The following is a 12,980-nucleotide window of genomic DNA, read 5'->3' as shown; positions in this document are numbered from 1 at the left end:
AAAAAACAACATTCCAGTGATGGAACATCCACCGTATTCTCCGGACCTAGCACCGTGCGACTTTTTTCTCTTCCCAAAAATCAAGTCTGCGCTGAAAGGGACCAGGTTCGAGTCCGTGGATGCAGTGAAAGCAAAAGCGACGCAACTCTTGAAGAGCATAACACAAGATGACCTGCAGCACTGCTTCCAACAGTGGAAAATTCGCATGGAGCGGTGTAGGGATCGGGGAGGGGACTACATTGAAGGGGATAACATTTCGACTGTCTGATTTTTTTTTTATAAAGGGTTAGAGCATGAATCCGGTTTCTTTATTGCCACACCTTGTACATTCTTCCCGTAAGGAAGTGGTTCAGATGACCCTTGTCACTTATGACAGAAACAGTCTTTGCGAAAATATGCATATATTATTGTGTTACAATTTGTAACACAAATTTGTTACCTTTACCTTTTATGAAGTTGGGGTCCCTGGATCAGAACATGGAGACGCCCCTGCCACAGGACTGTGCAGAAGAAAGGGATATGTGCCCATGCCCTGAACGAGACTCTAGCCCATGATCAATGTGTAGCGGGTGCTATGACCATACGAGATCGGCACAGCCCTAATGACACTCTCACCAAATAGTAAGGGAACCCTTGAGATGAAGCGGTTTACGTACTTACTGGTACGTTTTATTGATGCATGTAGCATATGGCGTTGAAGCACTATGTAGGAAAACATTGACAATTAGTGGAATTTTAATTTTGGAAAATATGGTCGTATACATGGTATACTAAATTTAAAGTTCTTTGGCTATGGTGTGACACGTTTAAGGCTAAATACTTATGTATTCTGGAATATAATGCCATGAATTCCTTAAGTCAACCGACATTACGGAAGATCATGTCGCTTCCATCTTCAGGGTGAAAGAATAAGTCAAGCAAGAAAACATTATGAAGCAGAGCTGCTTGGCTTATTCTTTGGCTTGAATATGGAGCCGACATGTTCCTCCAACACGTCGGTTGACTTTCAACGGACTACACAGCGTTATATCCCAGAAGGTAGAACTCTTCATAACCACTGCCGTGGAAAACTCAGATCCTACATTCTGGCAGGATCCGTAAATAAAAAAAGTAAATACATAAATAAAGCTAGGGTACGCGCGTAGTCGGTCGAGGCACAATGCTACAAGCCGGAAGGTCGCGGGTTCAAGTCCCGATGAGATCACTGAATTTTTTCAATTGACCGAATCCTTCCAGCCGCACTATGGCCCTGGGGTCGACTCAGCCTCTAGCAGAAATGAGTACCAGGAATATTACTGGGGGTAAAGGGCGGCCGGCGCGTAGGGCTGACAACCTTGCCACCATCTATGAGCCGATTGTCTAGAAAATGTGGGAACCTCAACATCTCACAACCCTATGGACCTCCACAGCCTGTTACAGGGATACCTTTACTTTACTTTTACTTACTTTTAGGGTACGCTCATTCGCGGACCTTTCCGGAACTTTGTGATTGTTATGTACCGGTAACAATGGGGACGATGGACAGGGTCAGACGTTACAAGACATATGGTCTTCTACGTCGTCATACAGGCTGTTCTGTGTACTCGTGTTCGTAACCTTGTGTATTATCTCTCCGGCCTTGAACATAGTACATAATGCGACCTCACATTTCTTGCGACGCACGTAATAGACCTGCCATATATTTTCGGCAGTTCCATAATTCTGCAATCAGATTTATTGTACGCGTATTGATAATGCTGTAACGATGTAGGATACATCTCATCTGCCAAAGCCTAACGTAACACATACAGCGTACAGGTCAAACCAAGACATGCTTGATAGTGGGGAGCACTTATATAAGTATATTTCACTTTTTAAACCCAAGTTAAAAGCTGGTGCTTCTAATTACATTCTTTTTAAAATACTTTTTATTTGTGTTGCGTTAATTACAAGTTACTGTAGCGAATTATAGATGCTTTTAATAATCAAATCATGCATTGTGTCTCCGTTGCTAGAACCTTCAGCTTGGATGCGCAGAAGTCTCCACTCGCAGTCTTGATGTCGGGAAAGGGTAACTCCTCCTCTTCCTCCTCCTCCTCCTTCTTCTTCTTCTTCTTCTTCTTCTTCTTCTTCTTCTTCTTCTTCTTCTGTTGCTTCCACTTGGAGCATGGGGCATCTGTGAAACACTTCGTTTCACTACAGTTTCTTAATCGAAGACAGCCAGTAGGTCTCCTTGGAAGGGGGATCAGCCCATCGCAAGGCTGCTGCCTAACACAAACACAGAATAAACACAGACATCCATACGTTGACTGGGATTCGAACCCACGATCCCAGTATTTGAGTTGGCGAAAACATTAAATGCCTTAGACCGTGCGGCCGCTGTGATAAGGAAGGAGTACCAGTAATTGGTGATTATTGTTCCACTTTCGATGGCTAGAATAAATATTTGGTCTAGAGGCAACCTTCCCCTGCAGTCAGACCACACTCTCACCCCTTGACATGTACAATTGAGGTCTACTGCAAGAAACAAGCTTTAGAGCTACATACCGCCTTCATGGTATTGGAGAGCAATAGGGTTGTTTAAATAATGCTGACTTTCGTTACGGGGGGTTGGAATTTGATGATTATAGGTTCCGAGATGGTCTACATTATGCCACTCAAACATTAAGATCTTGGGTTTCAGTTCTGCATTGTTTTGTGTTGCCTTGTTAATGCAGAGTTGCTGCTGATCATTAGTAGAGACCTTCCAATCATCTGATCAACCGTCCAAGTATACTAGTATTTTTCCTTTCCCCCCCCCCCCCTTCCCGAAAACTTATTTCATATATTGTTTGTTCACTTTTTGCTTTGTACTTTGTATAAGACTGTATTGTGATGGTGAACAAAACTGGTTTAGACGTTTTGCCCGATTTACTCGGTTTCTGCACTCTTGGATACGAAAGAGTGGTTTTTTGAATGCCACCAGCTTGTCTTTATATGCATGTATTTGCGCCTTGCTGGTGCATGAACGGTTGGAAGGGTTTTATTCGTCATATACAGGATTTAGTAGTTCATCCTGAACATGAACAATCCATCTTCAAGAATGGAGGTCCTTCAGCCATGCCCCAAAACATAAAATGCAGTACTCCTGAAGACGGTTATGATGGCGTTGGCGGTTAATTATCCAACAGAATTTTTGAATTCACTCGATCTGCCAGGGACGCCACCGCACGTACTGCAATTGAGAATAGGTGTGCCAATTATCATGTTGCGAAATATCAACCAGCCAAAGCTTTGCAACGGCACGCGGCTTGCAGTAAAAAAATTATTGAGCAACGTCGTAGAAGCAACAATCTTGACAGACCTTTCAAAGGTGAAGATGTCCTCAATCCTCGCATTCCTATGATTCCAGCGGATGTGCCATTTCAATTTAAGAGATTGCAATTCCCAATTCAATTGGCGTTTGCAATCACCATCAACAAAGCTCAGGGCCAATCTTTAGAATTGTGCGGTTTAGATCTAGGCACGGATTGCTTCTCACATGGACAATTATATGTTGCGTGTTCTAGAGTCGGCAAACCAGACAATCTCTATATCTGCACAGACAATGGAACAAAAAAAAAAATTGTATACCCACAAGAATTGTGAAATTAGACATATTAGAAACGTGGGCTTTCTCTTTTCTTTCTTTTCCATTTAACCAGACTGAGCCACAGCAACGCGTGGCCGGGTACAGCTAGTTATAAATAAAACTGCATAGGTGGTATCTTCGGGAAAGTAACAGAACACACTCTAGTCGACTTTGATTCACTTTTACTCATTATTGTGTAAGCACAATGTTCGACTATTATGTTCGCAGTCTGTTATCGACTGTTTTCTCCACCGTCAATTAGACATTGATGAAATGGAGGAAAACAGAAGGATTTAAATGCGTTCATAGAGATAATCACACTGAAACATTAGAAAAAGTGTGATTTTTATTCTGACGTTCTATTCTCATTCTTGTGTTTGTGTGGTGGGCCAGCTTTGCAGATGTCCTACTGAAAAAAAACCTTATAAAATATCATGTTTATTGTTGAGACGTTAGAAGCTATGAAATTTGAACGTTTATATGATTAGGAAAATGAAAATATTCCCATTGTTGTTTTGGATATTATAAATTCTCTCTTATGTCACAGCCTGTAAATGTAGAATTGAGTACTCATTTTGTAAGCAGTGTCAGAAATTGAAGGAATATTTATCAAGCACTGGGATATCTTTGTTACATTCTGTAAAAGTGGGTTTTGGCATATGCATCATTGGCATTGATTCTGCTGCAACACTGGGAGAATTACAATACAGTAAAATTAATGAATTTTAGGAAAGACAGTGTTCTAAGAAAATGCCCCCATAGTGATTCTACAGCACCGCCAAAACCTTTAGGAGCAAATGTTGCAGATTTATGAGCGTTATTTTATTATACCCAAACTCCTTTGGTCGTAGTTCAAGAAATTATGCATGAGGGTACTCCATGAAATAATGGAAACTAAACTCAACTTTGAAGAATCCAGTGGGGCCTCATAGCTTGGCTTCTGTGTTCTACCCTGTAATTATGTTGCAAAGCTCTATGTTTTCTGTATTGTTTCATCAAACATCGCTGTTGAGTTAACAACACTATGTTGCAAGTTTTAGTTGAGAGGTCTCAGGGATTCAATTCTTGATCAAGACGCTGGGTGTCCTGGCGCAATTACGTGGTTCTCCTTAGTACCTCCAAGGAATTCCTAGGAAAATACCTAAAAATATACCATTATTACTTTGACACCTCAATTTATCATTCAATCGCCGATCCAGCCTATTATGCAGACTAGTATAAGTATGAGTATATGGATGTATTCTTTGCACGAGATATGATTGAACGTTTTATGTGGAGATTGTGCTGCTTGGGGAAAGGGTCTGCACTAAAAATTGTGTTGCAATTTTTTTATTTCTTTTATTCCAGCATAACACAGCACTTATGTTATGCGAAACAGATGTCGAATGTTTTCACATTCCTCAACAAATCATGCGCATAGTTGGTCTTTGGCATAAAACAAAGCCCATGTGAAGATATGGTGTCTAACTTTTATGTGAAACGTTTTTGATATCTTGTATGGGTAATTAAATGAAAGTTTCCAAGTCTCAATTGGAGGCACATATGTAAGCTTATATTGTTCAAATTCTGGTAGAGATGTTGGAAATTTCCTTTTCTCCACCACATCTAGAATGGATCTGGGACCTACTCAGCCTCCATTCCAGCTTCTAGCACAGTCTCTTTGCCCTGGGGTAAAGTGTTTGGGCTGTGAAACTGATTGCTGACCTCCATCTAATGTTGAGGTTTAGAATGATTGGAGCTGTACCTCCATTCCTCTTATGTACCTTCATATCATGACATTTCTATACAAGAACAACGTTAACATTGCCATTCTGTGATGTTTGTGCATTAACTATGAGGGGCAGTCAAATGAAAATGGGTCAGAAGCCAAAACATATTAAAGAACATTTCTTACCTCAGAAGTAATCTCCAAAACTGTTAATATATTTATCCCACTGGGAGATAAGACGGTCAATCCCATCCTTGAAATAGCTTGTGGGCTGTCTACGAACCACATCTTTACCCAGCCACACACATCTTTGTGTGATGTAAACCGATGTCCACGAATGTCTCTCTTCAGGTCTCCAAAATGTGAAAATCACATAGGGAGAGACATGGGCTGTAGGGGGGACGTTGAAGCACTTCCCAACCATATCTCTGTAGTGTATTCCTCACAGAGTTGGCAGTGTGGGGGTGCACATTGTCATGAAGAAGGGTTATGCTGTTCGTTAGCATTCCAGGGCGTTTTGACTTTATGGCACGTCTCAGTTTCTGCGAAGTGTCTTCATAGCGCTGTGCACTGATTGCGACTCCATGCTCAAGAAATTCGACAAGCAGAGGGCCCTTGCAGTCGAAGAAGAACGTCCTCATCATTTTACCGGAACTTGTATGTACAGTTTTGGATTTCTTCGGTGCGGGAGAATTCACATGTTTCCACTGTTGCCTCTGCCGGTTGCTCTCGACTTCAAAATGGTGGCACCAAGTTTTGTCCCCAGTGGCAATATGGGACAGAAAAGCATACTCTTCCTCATGGTATCGTTGCAAGTGACACAGTGATGCAGCCATTCTCTGAGTCTTCTGTTCCTCCGTGAGTTGATGTGGAACCCACTGCACGCAGATTTTGTGGTAGAGCAGGCGTTTTGTCACCATGGCATATACGGAACCATGACTTATTCCCATCAAGAGACTAATTTCTTCCAAAGTGATCTGTCGGTTTGCCCGGATATGACCATCCAACGCAGCAATAACATCAGGAGTGATGACACGATGAGCCTGTCCTGGGCGAGCATCATCTTGCAGTGACACACGTCCCTTTCAGAATCTCTTATGCCACACCAGTACATGCGAACGTGACATGCTGTGTTCACCATAAACAACAGACATGCGATGATGAATTTCTCATCCTCCTACTCCTTCAGCAGTCAAAAAGCTCACTACACTTCACTGTTCTTCACCTGCCTCCATTACTGATGTTGGACGACCACACGTAGCGTTAACCTTACTTCCAGCACATTAAACAAATGACTAGTGTGCAAGGGCACGTCACTGCTATGGTTTCTTGAGTCCCTACCAGATGTTTGTACCGTAAGCAAATACCAGTGTTACCAACTTGCGCGCCATGTGAGTTATGCGTGGTGACCCATTTTCATTTGACTGCCCATTATATAATAAGCTTTTAAGCAAATGATAGGTTGTGTAACAGTGCTGTCTGAACTGCAGTATTTAATGAGACAATGCAGACATTAATACAGTGATTTAGACATGACTGAGAAGGAAGTGATTGTGGCATAATTCAAAGTGTAATTCAATAAGAGGGATGGGGGAAAACATGAGATATCAGGATTTCTGATTCCTATGCTGAGATTTGGAAGGTTACGTCCCAAATGTAAATCATTCATGTAACTGCTTTAGCTGTTTCTGTACAGGTGCTAGCAAAAGAATCCTACTAAATTCATCAATAATTTTTCCAGGCCAAGCATGTCACAAGGTACGGTCATGGTCCAACCCAAACAAGACAAGGACTTTACAGTTGGAACACCCGAGGAATTTGTTAGAAGATTTGGTGGCACGAAGGTTATCAACAAGGTAAAAGGTTATGTTCACGTTGTGCACAATTTGGATCATTTTGGGAAAGACCTGAAGAATATGTGTATATGAATGCTCAACTTTTCAGGTTTTAATTGCCAACAATGGGATTGCTGCTGTCAAGTGCATGCGTTCTATTCGCCGCTGGTCCTATGAGATGTTCAGAAATGAGAGGGCTGTTCGGTTTGTGGTCATGGTCACCCCAGAGGATTTGAAAGGTATTTACATCTCTTTCACTGCATTAAGGTGTGTCACAAAGTATCCGCAGAATTTTTGTATTTATTTTTTTTTGCAGTTCGCCCCACTGCTGATTGCATATGCAATGGGAAGAACCTCCCTTTTTCTGAAGTGACACATTTAACTTTCATAATTTAGCTGTCTTGCACCACTAGTGGCATCAACATGACTACCATACTTACCACATACATCTAAGAAGGCCAGTGTGCAGTGATTTGATTTTTCCATGCTGAAAGAGGCATGAGAATATAACGGTGACTGTATGTATAATATGGTGACAGTGTTTTGCTGTACTGAAGCGCTTACGAGGTGGTATCGGAAAGTTCCTGGACTGTTATTGTTGTAACTGCCTGGGTTAAAATAGGTGAAGAGGGAGGCCAAGGTCCCACTTCGCCAATTGCATCAGTCTGCAACCATGTGACACCACACTGTGAACATGCATCGTTTTTACGTGAGTGCTTTTTTGACTTCATGTTTCGTTTTGTTAGTGATGGATGGCAGAATCGAGCAATGTGTCTGCATAAAGCGTTTGCTTGAAGCTCGGCAAATCCACTGCTTGAACACTTGAAATGCTTCATGAGGCTTTTGGAGAACCATCTTTAAGCTGGGTAGCGGTTTCTGAATGGCATTCACGTTTCAAGGCCGGCTGAGTGTCAGTTGAAGTTGACAAATGTTCAGGGTGACCAAGCATCAGCAAAATGACAGAAAATGTTGAAAAAATTCGAGAACTATTTCACAAAGACCGTCACTGAACCATCCATGAGCTTGCAGACACCGTTGGGATCAGTTATGGAGTTTGCCAGGAAATCTTAACAGAAAATTTGAACGTGCACCACATTGCTCTTTCATCACAACAATGTGCCCGCCCACAAATCCCTGAAAACCACAGAGTCTGTAACTAACAACAACATGGTTATCGTTCCCCATCCTCCCTACTTGCTGGACTTAGCCCCCTGTGATTTGCTTTGTTTCCCAAGTTAAAAATGAAACTGAAGGGACAGCATTTTGAAACTGTGTCTGACATCCAAAAGGAATTGCAAGCGATACTTGACAGCATTAAGGAAAATGACTTCCACGGTGCTTTTGAAGTCTCCAAAGGAGACTATTTTGAAGGAAATGGCAGGCAAAAGTAAGAAAGTTAAGCCAGCATTTCTTTTGACCTAGTTAGGGAACTTTCTGATACACCTCATGAAAATGGACTGACATGTTAAAAAATTGCAGAACAAGTGTCACTGATGAAGAATGATCATGGGTGCCTGTCCATATCAGCTGCTGAAGGGAAAATTGAACATGTTTATGCACTACTTTTGAACAACAGGAACTGATTATTAATAAAGTGGAAAACTACCTGTAAATTAGTTACAAATTTGCCAATGAAATCATCCCCAAAGATGGATTCCAAGACAGTTCACAGAGAAGTATACAAGGAGTGGGGAAAGCTATACTCACACTTCTGTGAGACTTGCAGATCGAACATTATTGAGAAGGGTGTGTGACAGTATATGGTGTTCACTATAGTGAGATGCAGCGTGACAAACAGAAACTGGCATTTTGGAGTAAGTGCTGAGGACGAGTGTCAGAAATTATTGTGTTGTGTGGCAGTGCCTGTCCCCATACTGAAACATTTAAAAGTCCTTTACATTGTAGAACTTCACTGTATAAGTTTTGTCTTGCTCCGCTGAATTTTCATCTGTTTTGACCCCTCAGATATATGTTGATAAGTAATTTTGCCAACAGCTCTAAGTTGATGGAGGTAGTGCATGCATGGCTTCTCTCCTAGTGTCATACACAAGCTTGTGCACTGTTGCACCAAGCATATTGAGGAGCTGGAAATCTGTTGAAAAATGATGCACTTGGGAGTTATACATTTCTGTTGAGTTAATTTTAATAAATACATTGAGGGTCTTCTGACAGATATCTTAAGCTTTGCAGTAAGTATCAGCCTCATTTTCAGATTGAACACTTTTCATCTTGATTTTGCATGTATACCTTCCATAAACTATGTACACCATTGTGCTTCTCCCCCGTTGTCTTTTACTGTATACTCATATACCTCAGTATATGTTTTTACCATATGCCATATGTTTTGGTTGAATTATTTCTCTCTCAAGATTACTGTCTTCTGGAATGTGATGCCATATTTTCTGGTAGATCAGTATTGACATTTTGGAGGAACATGCCATCTCCATCTTCATGGTAGAAAAGTATTCTCTCCTGAAGTTGAGGTATCATATTCCTCTGAAACATCATTAAGGATGTGCCAGGCTACATGGTGCCACATCGTGGAACACAGTATTCTTCATAGTCACTGCAGTGTAAACCTGCCATTCATTAGCTGATACAAATAAATTAATGTAATGTTCTTTGTTAATTTAGCTAATGCAGAGTACATCAAAATGGCAGATCATTATGTTCCTGTACCTGGAGGTGCTAACAACAATAACTATGCCAATGTAGAACTCATCCTAGACATCGCCATCCGGACCCAAGTTCAGGTATCACATTAATGTAGTGCAGTGATCAAGCTCTAGCTATCATTTTTGTTCAAACATTCAACTTTGCATAGCATTTTAGGTTTAAAAAGCTAATTGTAGAATCACTGATCCAAAACCAGTGGAACCTTACATAAGAGAGAGCCCTTATATGGCAGATTTCAAATACAGCAACTGTGGTTTTAGTTGGCAAGAAAACTATACTGACTGAGCGACCGCCACTTGTCAGCGAAGTTAGTGCCAACTTTAGGTGATAGAGGGTATTGCGTGGTCAGCACAACGAATCCCCATGGCCGTTAATTTCGGTTTTATAGACTGGAGCTGCTACTGCTCCATTCAAGTAGCTCCTCAATTATCCTCACGAGGCTGAGTGGACCCCGTTCCAGACCCACTACTTCTAAAAAAATCTGGTTGCACCAGGAATCGAACCCAGACCTCTGGATCTGAAGCCAGGAATTCTGACCGCTAGACCACAGAGGCGGGCTCTAATGGGAGGGGAGGGGGGGAAGGGTATTAAAACTGAAAGTTTTCTATCGTATCTAAGATTAATTACATAAATATCTATGTTGTGACAAATTCTATCAGAGTTTACAATTATATGGGAGCAGAATTGTGACATTTTTATGGATTTATATTTTAAGAAATGGTATGCTGTTAAAGAAATTTATTCATGTGATCCCTGGAACATCTTCTAGGAAATCAGTTTGGAGCCACTGTTATATAAGCAGTTTCTTGATGGGCTGGATTTACTTTATGCAAGGGCTGATTTTGTTCACAGAGAAACAGATAAAGCAGTCATGATATCCACTACATGTAAAGCTGCACACATTCTAGAGCATTAGTTGATCCAGTGATGAAAGAAAGCTAAACACTCATACCAGGAGTTTGTCTTCAGTTCTGTCCAAATTGAGTAGTTTTCAGAACTGTGTTAGTACACTTGAATTAAGGTCATGTTAGTTCTAGTGTCTGTCTTGTACTTTGGAAATGCATTTTTCTGAACTTGTCACAGTTCACAGAAGTAATATTATTGAGTTAAAGCTAAAATGAATTATCCCAGTGGTAAATGTAATTACAGAGTGCCAGTGTTAGCTAGCATAATCCTCTGTATTTTGCACAGTGTTTCTGTTGTATTCAATAAATTCTATTCCTTATAATATGCTGACTTCAATCAGAACTCTAAAGGATCACATGCTAGAAACTGTTCTCTAGAAACCCGTGAAAAAAATCTCTTCTGTTATAATGGTAACAAACACCGAATGGATCGGTGTCACCATTTTCATAATTAGTTTTTTGTGCTTTAAGGTTCAAGACTATGCTCACATTCTCTTCTGATGTACCTGCGAATATTCAACATCTGCATATGTTCTGGTGCTCTTTGTAAAATAACATTTTTGACCACACAAGATCCATGTGTAAGTTTGTACATTATAGAATAATTTGTGATGTCTAATTTGAATGAAGAAACATTTTGTTAATAAATGTTACTAATAAATATCAATACCAGAACTTATCAAAATCTGTTCATCGAGGTGGACAATATTACATGCCTAGAGACTTATAGTGGGGGCATGTGGGAGCGTATTTGGTTGAGGCACTATGCTGCAAACTGGAAGGTCGCGGGATCGAATCCTGATGAGGTGGATTTTTTCAAATGACCTAGTCCTTCCAGCCGCACTATGGCCCTGGGGTCGACTCAGCCTCTAACAGAAATGAGTACTAGGAATATTCTTGGAATATTCTTGGGAGTAAAGGGCGGCTGGTGCGTAAGGCTGACAACCTTGCCGCCATCTATGAGCTGACTGTCTAGAAAATGTAGGAACCTCAACATCTCATAACCCTATGGGCCTCCATGGCCTGTTACAGGGATACCTTTACTTTTACTTTTTTACAGACTTATACTTGGACATTGCAGAACTAATAGGCTGTCATGCACTGTTGGAAAGTACCAGAGCTTCATATTTGAGAGAGATCAGCTTATGTCATTATGTAGACAAACATTTAGTCAAATATAACACTGTTGTCATGAAAGAGGCTTGGTTATTTCATATTCAGATATTCTTAGAATGTTCAATAAGAACTGTCTTGTTTTAACAGGCTGTTTGGGCAGGATGGGGTCATGCATCAGAGAACCCAAAATTACCAGAGTTGCTGCACAAAAATAACATTTCTTTCATTGGTCCATCAGAGAAAGCTATGTGGGCATTAGGCGATAAGATTGCGTCAAACTTTGTAGCTCAGACTGCTGAAGTTCCAACATTGCCATGGTCTGGAAGTGGTGAGTTCAATGTTTGCCAAGCAAATTATTCCATACTTGCAAAAGTGTTTGGTCACAATGTATTGTAGTCAGTAGAGACCTTGGTTATATTAATTGTACTAACATGTTTGTTGTTGACTTAGTTACATTTTTATTACATGTGGGAAAGTTTCTGTGTTACTTTACTTTTTGTATTAGTGTTTTTAAATCTTCTGGAAGTTGATGGTTTTCGTAAAAGAACGTCATGAGCCAAGTGAGAATCTTTGGTCATAGGTATGATAAAGTAATAGGGGAATGGAGAGGTAATTATGTCAAGAAATGAAATGTGACTTTACATTGGGAAAATAAAAAATACACGCAACATTTTTGTTGGAAACCATCTGAGGAAGACATTGGAGGAAGGCTTTATTAAAATGAGTTTTGGATAAGTAGGTTGTTCAGATGTGAATTAGACTGAGTTGGCTCAGATAAGATCTAGTGGTAAAAGTAAGTAAAGCAAAGCTGTCTCTGTGCTTAATTAATTAAGCACCACACCTTGAAGGCATACAAGGTGTGGCAATAAAGAAACCGGATTCATGCTCTAACCCTTTATTAAAGAAAAATCAGACAGTCGAAATGTTATCCCCTTCAATGTAGTCCCCTCCCCGATCCCTACACCGCTCCATGCGAATTTTCCACTGTTGGAAGCAGTGCTGCAGGTCATCTTGTGTTATGCTCTTCAAGAGTTGCGTCGCTTTTGCTTTCACTGCATCCACGGACTCGAACCTGGTCCCTTTCAGCGCAGACTTGATTTTTGGGAAGAGAAAAAAGTCGCACGGTGCTAGGTCCGGAGAATACGGTGGAT

The 12,980-nt window shown here is 40.8% G+C and overlaps 1 protein-coding gene across 1 annotated transcript in view; it reads left to right on the top strand.

The window, feature by feature from the left end:
• Positions 1 to 12,980, top strand: part of LOC111874264 (acetyl-CoA carboxylase) — a gene marked incomplete in the record, with an annotated part of 140,446 nt that overhangs the window by 57,754 nt on the left and 69,712 nt on the right. The window contains 4 exon segments of the mRNA XM_033755395.1: positions 7,039 to 7,153; positions 7,242 to 7,371; positions 9,767 to 9,885; positions 11,977 to 12,157. Of these exon segments, the coding sequence (XP_033611286.1) occupies positions 7,039 to 7,153; positions 7,242 to 7,371; positions 9,767 to 9,885; positions 11,977 to 12,157 (545 nt within the window).

The sequence above is a fragment of the Cryptotermes secundus genome, unplaced genomic scaffold, assembly GCF_002891405.2.
Source record: "Cryptotermes secundus unplaced genomic scaffold, Csec_1.0 scaffold1362, whole genome shotgun sequence".
Taxonomy (NCBI): domain Eukaryota; kingdom Metazoa; phylum Arthropoda; class Insecta; order Blattodea; family Kalotermitidae; genus Cryptotermes; species Cryptotermes secundus.
The sequence above is the reverse complement of the archived record's forward strand: the minus strand, read 5'-3'. Positions and strand labels throughout refer to the sequence as shown.